At 37.5% G+C, this 12235-nt stretch overlaps 2 protein-coding genes and 1 pseudogene across 5 annotated transcripts; 2 read left to right on the plus strand and 1 right to left on the minus strand.

Annotated features, from left to right (window-relative positions):
* The first annotated feature begins 2804 nt into the window (after positions 1-2804).
* On the plus strand, positions 2805-3646 carry LOC103329809 (oleosin 18.2 kDa-like). The gene is given in 3 exon segments (XM_008232330.3): positions 2805-3034; positions 3037-3351; positions 3353-3646. Coding segments are annotated over 3 exon segments (471 nt in total). The 5' UTR covers positions 2805-2938; the 3' UTR covers positions 3413-3646.
* Positions 3647-3901: 255 nt separating this feature from the next.
* On the minus strand, positions 3902-7598 carry LOC103329811 (Transducin/WD40 repeat-like superfamily protein). 4 transcript variants are annotated; one of them, XM_016794092.2, is made up of 10 exons: positions 7439-7598; positions 7015-7115; positions 6402-6511; positions 6254-6323; positions 5614-5713; positions 5386-5502; positions 5164-5301; positions 4996-5077; positions 4860-4909; positions 3902-4614 (listed from the first exon to the last, which is right to left on the minus strand). In XM_016794092.2, exons 1-10 carry the CDS (start codon positions 7511-7513, stop codon positions 4435-4437), a joined length of 1023 nt encoding a protein of 340 aa, XP_016649578.1. In that variant the 5' UTR covers positions 7514-7598; the 3' UTR covers positions 3902-4434. The 4 variants fall into 4 exon arrangements, with proteins under 4 accessions (XP_016649578.1, XP_016649579.1, XP_016649580.1 ...); XM_016794093.2 differs by having other exon boundaries at positions 6254-6320; positions 7439-7597; XM_016794094.2 differs by having other exon boundaries at positions 4184-4611.
* A 559-nt stretch (positions 7599-8157) lies between these two features.
* LOC148918057 (uncharacterized) lies at positions 8158-10632 on the plus strand (annotated as a pseudogene).
* Positions 10633-12235: the final 1603 nt, after the last annotated feature.

The raw sequence follows: 12235 nt of genomic DNA on the forward strand, positions 1-12235 counted from the left end.
TGTCGATCATATCCAACATATGGGCTCCCTCCGTCCCCCTTTTTCCTTATTCATGCATTGTATCAGGTCTTAGTGTGTGAAGTGTGAAGAAATGACAATTTGATGGATGTGGGTTGTGTTGTTGTGGGATATTCCTATTGCTTTTTGTGTTGCCTTAATGCCTCATGTCTATCAATTCATCTTTCAAACAAGAGACCTTCTTCTTACAAGAACTTTTATATATCTCCCCCTGCCACCCAGAATAACCTGTTTTTTCAGGGACAGGCACAAGTGGCAGCCACTGTAAATATGTTGACTTCTTCACCCACCTAGCTATATCAATCAAATATATTTTAACCTTAATAATAAGATATATACTGCTTGTGAATTTCAGGGTCCTCTCTCCTCTTCTGTCACAGTCTGAATAATTCTGAAAGGTACTATATATACAGTAAGTCGCACAGAGATGATTCTATGAATGAAGGTCCGCAAAAGGGATATTGTTTGCGCATGCCATGTGTGATGACGATTGAAAGGGTACCCTCTACCCTGCTCCTTCACAGAAACATATTAATTGGCGGACCCATTATTATTATTTTCCCCTATTATATATATATATATATATATATATATTACCAATCATCATTTCCTTTGGACATGAATATCAAACAACTTGTTTCTGCATACGAAATATTTAAAATATGTTTCGTACTATAATTGTGGTCTTGGGGTCAAAACAAATAGTAATATTGTCACGTGCATATATTTGCATGTTTGTTTTTTCTTTTTGGTTGATGCTACTAAGCTAGCTGCGGGGGAGGCTACCTTAGATTAGGGTACTGACTGCAATGCTGATGCTTCAACAGTAGTACGTATATGCATATAGATAGCACTAGCTAGGCACAAAGATTTTCATGTCGGGTTTTCACTTTCAATTTTCACTTTTAACATTATATATAGGACTCATTACACATTGTATTTCAATAATTCGAATCGTTTGGTTTTAGTTCATGTTATATATAAAATATGATGGATTCATGCGCTTGTATTAGTTAGTTCGTAGCAATGCAATTAAAGCTATGACTTGATGAAGTTGTGTAGCTGAGGGGCAATGGTTAGTGTGTTGCTTTATGGTGGCATTCAGTCCTCATTTTATTAGAGACGATGTTGAGTTAAACTTTCGAACAGGGCTCACCTTTGTGTGATTTTTAAAAAAAAAAAAAAAAAAAAAGGAAAGTCGAGTAACAAATGAAATTGAGGTAAAATGACAAGAAAAGATGCTAAATGTCTCTCTTTAAGCAATGCAGAAAGGAGCACGCGTAATAGAAAAAAAGAAAAGTGTCAAAACGTCCTAATCGATTTGGGGTAGTCCCAGCTATAGCCTCCTCTAGCCTAGGTCATGTCGATCGCTCTCCAAATGTTGGGCCACCACAAACCGCCCAAAAAGGTAACCCAAAAGGCCCAACAGCATAGACTAGACATGCGATTGCCTTTCCTTCTAAATGAATCAATGTCCTTGGAATCTCTTTGATTGACTGATTAGACATATGCCTCAACTGAGAAACATTTGCGTAACATGGATATCACTGTTTTGCTCTACTGGTCAATCACTACATGTCACGCGTGATAACTTTCTACTTATCATCCTGTCAGAGATAGCAAAATATTGCTATCCGTGTTTCACACAAGTTTTTTTTGGTTGCTCTTCATTTTCAGCCCAGTTTTCATGCCAGCTATCTTTTCATGGGCCTGAAGATGGATAAGGTGGGCCAAGACATCCAGAGAAAGTCCTAATAATAAATGAGGCAAACGGCAGGATACAATTACAATGTTGTTAATAATGTACTTTGAAAAATGAATGCACATACCTTGCACTTGTGCAAAAATGAAGTAAAATGTATGTCCTTGGTGTGTACAGATAAAATGGCCTTTTCAAATTTCCTTTTTTTTTCCCCGACCGGCAAAGGACTCCAGTGGAGCCATCAAAATTATTATTATTATATATATATATATATATATATATATATATATTAGAGATACATTGCATTAGAAAGGGAGCACTTTTCCTAAAATTCGAATGGGTGACGGGGGAATGGGGAGGGACCTCACCACTGAGGTAAAACCCATCAATTTTTATGAATAAAAAGAGAGTGATTCTGTGGACACCAAAACTTGTTTTCATAAAAATGAAATTTGTTTTAAACACCAACATTTAGACGTATATCAATTTTAACTCTTTATAAGTTGCATTTTCATTTCTTTACTTTAAAGGCTAATTACAAGAGGAATGGATTATCATACACACTATCAAAGTGTCATGGTTTTTCGAACTTAAGTTCACTTATCTTTACAAGAGGAATGAATTATCATACACACTATCAAAGTGTCATGGTTTTTCAAACTTAAGTTCACTTATCTATAAAATCGAAGTCCGTTTTTACTTGACTAGACCCATTAGCACTTGGGTCTTCACTTCGGGGTGTCTATAGAAGTCTCCACCCATTAACTTAACTTGTATTTAGATTTCGCTAATTTTTATTTAGGGGCTTATGCATGTAGACTAGAAAGCAAAATAAGAGAAAAAGACAAGCTCGGGAGAGTAATGCCCGTTTTAATAAACATGCAGGCAACCAAACAATGTGGCAGAACCGAACGCGAAATGGTGGCAATAAAGACTCCTTCACTGAAAGCCACCTCAACTTTCGAATTAAATCTATTTTTCAGTATTTTGGTAGTGCCCAAAAGCTGCACTGAAACTTGTTCCTCATGCAGAGCCCCAACTCACCATCTCAAACGTACGTGTCATCACATTGCACTCACCACCCTTCTATAAAATATCACCACCTCTCCTCTTATCTCAATCCCATTCACATCCATCTTTTGCTTCATCACTCTTCTGAAACAAGTTGTCCAAAGTTTCGTCACTCCCAAAACTCTCATCTCAGCTCAGCTCTCATCAATGGCAGATCGTCCTCAGCCACACCAGCTCCAAGTTCGTCCCCAGCATGGCCTTGGGGCCAAGACCCAATACCAAGGCCCGTCAACTGGCCAGGTCCTCTTGCAGTCATAACTGGCCTTCCTGTTGGCGGAACCCTGCTAGCCCTTGCTGGTCTCACACTCATGGGCACCATCATTGGGGCTCTGTTGGCCACCCCACTCTTCATCATCTTCAGCCCGGTTCTTGTCCCGGCTCTCTTTGTCATTGGCCTGGCCGTTACCGGATTTCTAACTTCGGGCGCTTTTGGACTGACTGCACTCTCGTCTCTGTCTTGGGTCACCAACTACCTCCGAAGGGCCGCGGGGTTGGTGCCAGAGCAGCTGGACCAGATGAAGAGGCGCACAGCGGATGTGGCGGAGTTTGTGGGACAGAAGGACCAAGGAGGGCAGCCAAGACATCCAGAGTAAGGCCCAAGACGAAAAGAGGAGGACATGAAAGTCGTTGAAGTGGAAGAAAGGATAGAGAGGTTGTATACGAGAATGGAAGGGAAATAATGTCGTAACCTCTTTCGGGTGGTTTTCTATTGTTAGGTGTTGATGTTGGCTGGCTTCAGAGGTGTACGTATCTAGTGCTGTTCGTATTGTCATGTACTTGTTCTCGTACGTAGAAGAGTCTAATGGGGTGGTTTTTGGCAGAATTTAAGAGGTCCATGAATTTCGGTTATGGTTACCTTTAGAATCTGGCACTTCCTGTGTAATTATTTACATTGTGTTTAATGTATGTCCTTAAATGTTAATTATGCAAATTTATTGGTACTCTCTCTCTCTCTCTCTCTCTCTCTCTGTGAGAAAGAGCAACCACCCAAAATAATAATAATAATAATAATAATAAACACAAACAAAAAAGTGGGAGAGGAAAGCCCATATCCTAATAAAGAAATAACTTATAAGCAATATACATGGTCACCCTCTTCAACCCTTCACGTGGTCTCGGAACTCGGGCTAGCTCCTCGCAAAGCAACGATACAAAAGGATTAAAAAGAAACACATACCAGCCAGCTGGGGGCGGGGGGGCGTCGGGGACAAAATTTGTAGCACCTGGAAGCACAGATTATTTTTGCACATACTATGCAATTTATTTTAGCCACTCTAAAATTATCACTCAGCAACACCTATTCTCTTGTGCTTTCGTTCGATTGTCGATCTGAACCAAGACCCAGTACTCAAATTGGGTCATTTTGCATAGGCCCCCCGCGAGTATACTATCTTCTAAAATGTTGCTAATAAGTTAACACACAGCCGTTTTTGTCCATAAAAAAACTATTGTACATCTGAAAGCCTTTTTTCTTTTTTTATGGTACATTTAAGTTTAAACTGATCTCAAGAGGCTAGACTACTCTGACCCTACAAACAAACCAATGCCAATTGAAGAACATTGGAAGCAGATGAAATTAGTAGGAGGAACTAAGAACATTGGAAGTAGATGAAATTAATAGGAGGAACTAACTCAAAAGGGTTTTACTGAGACGGATGCTCGGCTTCAACACCGGCTTCGGTGTCCATGCGAGTCGGCTCGGCGTTTGAGTCGTTAGGTATCCAAAAGGTAAGAACAGATGATGCAGCAGCAAACATGGCCCTGCGGGGAGCCCACTTCAAGCAAGATGGAACTCCAATGTGACTGTTCCAGCATGCCACCTGCTGAAAAAAGAAATTACCGATTGTTGGAGACTCAAAATTTTCCATCTATAATCTCATGGTACAAGGCACTTAATTAGTGTATTTGAGCAATGTTGTTCTGTTTCCAAGCATTTACAACCCACTACAGGCCAAAGTGGATGACCAGGACACCATTTTTATCAAATTAAATGAGACAGTAAATAGTCCTCATGACTAGCATTCAAAACCTACAATCATAAGCAGAATCAAAATATATAAATAGTTACCTCGTTCCGCTTGTTGATGCTCCAGGCATGCAAGTTTCCATCTCCAGAGCCTTGACAAAGATGAAGTAAAAAAAATTAAGAATCAGAACATTAGATAAGATGCCACATCGTAACAAGCAGTGCAAAATACATATACCTGAAACGACATACTGGCCATCTGGGGTAAAAGTTGCCTCTATTATTACGTTAGGAGATGGTTCCAAACTGTACCCACAGCGCTGCACAAAGGAAAGTTCTAAATTTTAGGCATATTGTTGTAACACACCCAGAGAGAGTACAAAATAATCTCAACAGGAAAACATACCTTCTCTCCTCCATATGCGTCCAGAATATAGATGTTGTTGTTTGTGGTTGTCAAGAGCATTGATTTGCCATCACTGCTAAACTTGATATCACAAACTTCAGCAGTATCTCCACCAACTAAAAAGGTATCAAATGGACCCTAATTAGGAAAATTTTAGTTAAATTCATGATTTGAAAATTCATAATTATCCCAAAACAAAGTCATTTATTCATAGGTTATAACCTTGTCGTAGGAACGTGAATCAAACAATTTAATTGCACCCCCTTCCATTGCCACAGCAAAAACAAGACCTTGCTGGTCATAGGCAACTGTAGGTCTACCACGTAGATGCAAAATTCCCTGTAAGCATGAATTGCAATCTTGTCTTAGAACTGCATCTCAAGTTCTCAAGATTACTTTCCCAAATTTAGCCTACCTTTATCATGTTATGTATTAAAACCAAGAACCTACCTGGCAGGCATTTACACGGAGATCCCATATTCTGACAGAGTGGTCCAACGAACCAGACATGAAGCTATCGTTGACTGGAGACATACAGAGGGAAACAATTCTACAGCAGCAGTTAATGGAAATAATAAGCAAAACAAGTTTGCAAAAAGAGAAAGGGAAAAGAATGATAAAACTTAACTAATTAACAGCATTGATAATGATGTCTATTTATAAGATAGGGATAAGACCTTATTTCATTGTTTATGATCGAACTCAGAATTAGTAGTGTGTCCGAGAACCCATGGCTGTTTGTGTGCATGCAGATACATCATAAAAGCCATGTATGTTTACACATCATAAACAACAAACTGAAAGCACCCATGTTTACTAGCACCACACAGACTTTCTAAGTATCATGTTTACTAGCATTTCACACAAAGTTCAGAACATGAAGTGACTACTGTGACTCTGTGACCTTACTCTCTGATGCTTTTTTTGAATTGTGTCATTCTCTAAATTGATATTCAGTAAAACGTACAGATCCTACTGCCTTAAATAGACAATTTATGAAAATACGCATCCATTTAATAAACAGATAACAAGTGATCCAAAACACATCATGGGCTTATTATTAGTACCACAAAAGTCAAAGGATTCAAACCTCTCTTTATGTCCTTTGAAGTAGCGAAGGCATCGATTATCATACATTGACAGATACCGCAGTGATTCTGCTAAGGAAACAGTCAGCATCATTTAGAAAATAATATCACAGGAATTAGGAGTTAATGGCACGTTAAAAAAAAAGTCACCTCCAGTGGCATCCAGATTGTATTTTGAAGAGCATATAACAGAACTTGGGTGATGGGTAAAGCATATACGATCTGCTCCATGTTTCTTATGGAATGTGGTCTTTAGCAACCTGAAGTTCATGAAGAAACGTTATTAAAGAAGCAACAATATTGATGCAGTTTCCCGTCATTGGTTTCTGTGCGCTGCATCTATGAAACATAAATTTCAGATGAAGGAAAGAACTTGAAAGTGGACATGCACTTAATAACAGTCAGAGCCATACACAAAGACATGCTCAAATGTTTAAAATCAATTAAGTCTCACTACAAGAAACCATGGCATAAAACAAGCTTAGATAGCACATGTCGCTGATAACAGAATTATACCACAGAAATGCAATTGAAAGAATTTGTATTTCTTCAACTGACAACAACAATGGGGTCCAATTTAACAACACGAAACCGGTTCGATCAAATGCTCCCTCGTAAACAAAAGGATTGATAAGATCAAGGCACAAGGTAAACTACTTCATCCATGAGTGTGAGTGTGTGTGTGTGTGTAAATATATATGTATACAGCTATAGTCGATTTCTTGCAACATAAACATCTTTTATCAGGTAATAGTTAGCTCACTTAGCAGTTGCAATGTCATAGAGTCGCACAGAATCATCCTCGCTAGCCGTAACCAGTAAATCATCCTTGCGGTGAAAATCCAGTGAATTTATCTTCCCACCCTGAAAATTTGAACAAACGGCTCACTCTTAAAACCTATACTTTAATTTTAATAATAGCGACGAGTTAATCTTTCCAATTCAAACCCTCAATTCTTCAACGTTCCTTTGATAAGAATAAGTTTAATCAATTTCATGAATATGTGAAATTGCTCACTGCATATATGAACAATCACAACAGTAAACTCTAATTCCAAACCAAATCAAAACCAGCTTGAATTCGCAACAAATAAAGTTTCCTGGTCGTGCATAAAATTCGATAGTCGCTAATCATAATAATTGCTAGAAGAACAAAGTAGCATATGAAGGAGAATTTTTGAGCTCACAAAGTCTGAGAAAACGGCTCCAATGGCCATGCTGCGCACCGTTTCGTCGTCGAGCTGTGTCATCGGCGTCTTCATCCTTGTGAATGGAGGAGGTCTCAGTTGAGTCAGTTCTTGAGAAAGAAAAGAGCATATATATAGGGAATTTACGAAGGAAATTTTTTTAATTTTATAAATAGAAAAAGATAAAGTTTGTTAGTTGGGCTTAAGAAAACGGGTCAAAAATTTTCAGAATCGAAACTATAATTGGACGAGCCAAGTCTAAAATGCCCCCAGAGTTTAGTCTCTCATTTTTATTTGATGTTTTTCAATTTTAAATTTTCACCCAAATAATTTCGAGTTTTTCTATTTAAACCCCGCTTCTCTCTTTGTTCACCCCAACTTCTAATTCAAAATTTCTAAGTTTCTAAGAAAACCCCACTATCTTCCCAAACTACCCCAAATACACATATGGCAGAAAAAAAAAAAAACAAACTCATTAACCTCACACCCACACCCCGCTATCTTGCCTCTCACCACTCTAAGTTCACCTTAACCTCACATTACTTAAAGAGATAAAAATATTGTTGTCAAACTCAATTGACGACTCACAAGCTACTATTTGCATGTCGTATTTAGAGTTTGTAAAGAGAAGATGAGAGTGTAGTAAGTTTTTTGGATTAAAAAAGGAGAGTAATATGATAATAGGGTGTAAAAGAGTTTTTATTTTTCTAAAACTTAATATGAAGAGTGGTGGGGTATGTAGATGTACTATGGTTAAATATTAAGTTGGATGACATTTTTTGTCTTTTTACACAATAATAAAACTTAAGAGCTTAATGATTTAAGTATTGGGGTGAACAAAGAAAAGTGTGGGGTTTAAATAGAAAAACCTATAATTTTTTTTTATTTTTAAAAACAATGGATTTCATCACTTTTTTTTTTTAAAATTAAAAAAACTAACTCCACAAAATAATTTATAATAATTCATTATTATTTATTAAGTAATTTATGAATTTAGTAAAATATTTAAATACTAATTATTCCTTAAAGAAATTTCTTAAGGCTTACCTTTGCTGTAAAGAAATTCAGATTTTTATTGTTGGATATATTTAAAGTGTATAGCCGTACGGCTATACATTATAAATAGGATATTTTAACGGTATAGCCGCTCGGCTATACTCAAAAATATAATAGCCTAAAAGCATTTTGGAAAAATAAGTAGGATATTATAAATAGAATATTTTAACAGTATAGCCAAAATGGACCAAATTGCGGCTCTAGACATATAATATCTTAGCAGTTAGCTATACACCAAATATAATAGCTTTACACTTTAGCCGCACAGCTATACTCAATAACTACACAATAAATATAATATCTTAAAAGTATAGCCGAATGGCTACACACCAAAATAGAATATCTTAAATGTTAGCCATTGCTAAAACCCTCTAAGATTTACTAGGTAACTTTTATTGGGAGAGGTCGAATCCGGCAAATGTCGCCGGCATAAACCTGGGCCGACGAACTTTCACCAGGAGATGTGTTTTGAAATAACTAATGAGAAATACAACTAATTTAAACCAATGATTCTTCTTATTTGACACAGATTATTATCTCTGGTTCGAGAGATGATTCCTTTGTTCTCTGGGATATGAGATGTAATTCAAGCTCCAAAAATATTCACGGGGAGATTGCAATGTGGTAAATTATTTCATGTAAAGCTATTTTCATTTTCGAGAATCGGGACAAGTTTGTTTTCTGTTTTCCAAAATAAATTTATAATATTTTCATGCAGCTCAACTGCTTTGGTTAAAGGGGCTCATCTTTTTCCACGGGCAAAGCGTGTAAGGCGCGGAAAGTTTTATTTCTGATAATAGTTCTTATTAAATTTGTTATGTACTCTTTACTCAGACTTAGCTTTTTCAGGCTGCTTCCATGAGCATCACATCAGTTCTTTCTCTTAAAGATGAGGTTTCTATTGCTCACTGGGTGTGGCAGTATATACCGTACGGAACAGTGGTAGTAAAATGGCAGGATTGAATCCTAAATTTCTTACTCAAACATTATGTCATACCAAGTGATATGTATTGTTTGATTTGATCTTATGCTTCATTTCAGCATTGTCAAGTTTTGGGATACTAGAAGTCTGAAAAATGTCGTGTCACACAGACATCCCCTCACCTAGAGTCTACTGAGAAGGTTAGTCTGGAAGTATATGATGGTGCTAATTTGTCACTTGGTTAAATGTCGTATGTACTTAACCCGAGAAGATTATATTGAGCTATAAAGATGAACTGAGCCTTGATGATATGGGGTGGACATCAATAGCTGGAGATCTAGTCATATTGGGTGTGCATGTATGTTTTTTTCTACTTTGTGGGAAAGTAGCATATTGATGATGTCTTGACAGTTAGCGATCCTCTTCATTTCAGGAAAGAAGATTACATGGTATAACTAGCTTATCCCAAGATTTAAAGGGCGTGTTCATTTCAGCCTCATGTATGGACAACAGGTACTTTTTACTCTGATTTGCATCTTTTCATTGTAAATGAATTGGCTACTCGAAGGAACATTACCGAAATTGCAGCCTTGGATTTCATCAATTATTAGCCCCGATCTGCTCACATACTCGGTGGTTCCAGTGATGGAAATGCCTGCATTTGGCACGTAAGATTTGTTCTTTTAGGAGCTCTTGATATTGGTCTTGGTTAGAGACTGACCTTGTTGGCAATGTCAACCTGTAAACAAGCCTCAAGAAGATCCTGTAATATTGAAAAGCCATGACGGAGAAGTTACTGAGTGGATTGATATTTTTTTCTTCTTTCTAACCTAATGCTGCCGGTTTTAAATATTTCATGACAAATGATTAAACAGTTTCCAAATTTTAATAGGTCCCATTTTGAGGTTGGGAAGATGGCAACCTCTTGGATGATTTTACAGATTCGCATTTGGAACTCTCATAATATTACTGCCCACGCACAAACTCACCATCTGTCATCCAGAGGAGAGTCATGGCAATCCCAGGTGCAGAATGTAGAAAGCTTCTAATGAATGAATCAATGCATAGTTCAAAGGACTCTGGAAATTTGTGTCCGTCAGACGATGGATTGGATGAATATAGTTCAAGAAAACCAATTAACCGTATAGCCGGTCGGCTATACCCCAAAATAGAATATTTTAACAGTATAGCCGCGTGGATATACTCTAAAATATAATATCTTAAGAGTATAGCCGGCCGGCTATACCACAGAATATAATAGCCTAACAGTATAGCCGCGCGGCTATACAACAAAATAGAATATTTTCATAGTATAGCCGCGCAGCGATACCCAATAAATATAAAAGGTTTAATTATGTACATGCCCCTGTGCTTTCCAACTTATCTCAGATTACCATCTGTGTTTGCAAAGCGGCTCAAAGTAAGCGTTTAAAAACCGTCTCACGTTACCCTTTCCGTTTTTTGAAGTTTCGTTCATTCATCCCCCAAAATTCCGAATAGCAGCTCATTCCCTTTGTTACTGTTCATCGCTTATTTACCCTCCAAAACTCAGAAATTTCTCATAACCAACACAACAAGCAGCAAGAACAGCTCGAGAGGTTGAAAAACCATACATGGATCGAAGTAAATGGTGCTCGGAATCGCCCAAACGAGCGATGGAGATTTTGGGAAAAAATCATCAAATTTCTTGCTTTTTTCAGCGATCCGGATGACGGTTGGTAGTGGATGAGATGTGAGGGTGGTAGAGGACAACGTCTGGTTCTTTTGATACCCATGTCGTCGCTTAGGGTGGCGGAGGAGGAGATGGCAGCCCAAAAACTAGTCGGATGAATAGTAACAAATGGGATAGGTTGTTGTTTTGGAATTTTGGGGATGAACGATAACGTTAAAACGGAACTTCAAAAAGCGAAAATGGTAACGTGAGACGGTTTTTAAAGCGTTAGTACTTTGAGCCGTTTGCAAACACAGGTGGTAATCTGAGATAAGTTGGAAAGCACAGAGGCATGTACATAATTAAGCCAATATAAAATCTGAAAGGTATAGCCGCTCGGCTATACGTTGACATGTAATAGGTTGCCTGTATAGCCGCACGGCTATACTCTATACTCGATAAATATAATACCTTTGGTACATCGTATTAGACTCTGGATAGGAGTAAATAGTCTATATCAGGTGTTTGGTGTCAACTTGTATTATTTAATTACCTGACTATTTTATACGGGTTGAGCTTTTAATACTCTCCTTACATGACTAACTAATATAACTCACACACCCCGGTTTAGATAATACACGCTTAATTATACGGCTAGGGAAAACAAACACATACCTTCACGTGAAAAATCATACGATATTTTCATCTTCTTCTCCCTAGGGTTCTTCTCCAGGTAATTCTCTTCACTCTTCTCCAAGCTTCCATCTCTCTCTCATACTATTTCCAATATCCTCCTTCTCTCTTCTTCTGTGTTCATCTTCTTCTTTTTATTTCCTCTTTTATTAAATTTTTGTGAAAATTAGATTATGAATTTTTCCTTTTTGACTTTAAAAAAAAAAAATCAAAACTCATAAGAATTAGAACAATACATGGGTTTGAGGCGCTCTTCGTGTTCGTCTTCTGTGGTGGGAAGTCTGAACATCATAGTGTATTTTGAACTTACTCTATTTGCACACAATGGAATTGAGAACTCAGATTGAAGGCCTTACGAACTTATGCAACTTATATAAATATTCTAGTTGCTTCTCAGTATCTTCTCTTGAAGAATTGATTACAAAAGCAAATTTGGAATTTTGTAATTTTTACAGAAGGGATTTACTCTCATATC

Source organism: Prunus mume, linkage group LG4, assembly GCF_029339155.1.
Source record: "Prunus mume cultivar Tortuosa linkage group LG4, ASM2933915v1, whole genome shotgun sequence".
Classification (NCBI taxonomy): domain Eukaryota; kingdom Viridiplantae; phylum Streptophyta; class Magnoliopsida; order Rosales; family Rosaceae; genus Prunus; species Prunus mume.

Bases quoted from the DNA above. Each gene is read 5' to 3' on its own strand.
- LOC103329811 (XM_016794092.2), bottom strand. From the start codon at position 7,513: ATGAAGACGCCGATGACACAGCTCGACGACGAAACGGTGCGCAGCATG. The intron at 5,714-6,253 runs GTTTGAATCCTT...CTGCTGCTGTAG, and splicing joins TTCAAAGGACATAAAGAGAG to AATTGTTTCCCTCTGTATGT. The intron at 5,302-5,385 runs GTTATAACCTAT...TTTCCTAATTAG, and splicing joins ATTCACGTTCCTACGACAAG to GGTCCATTTGATACCTTTTT.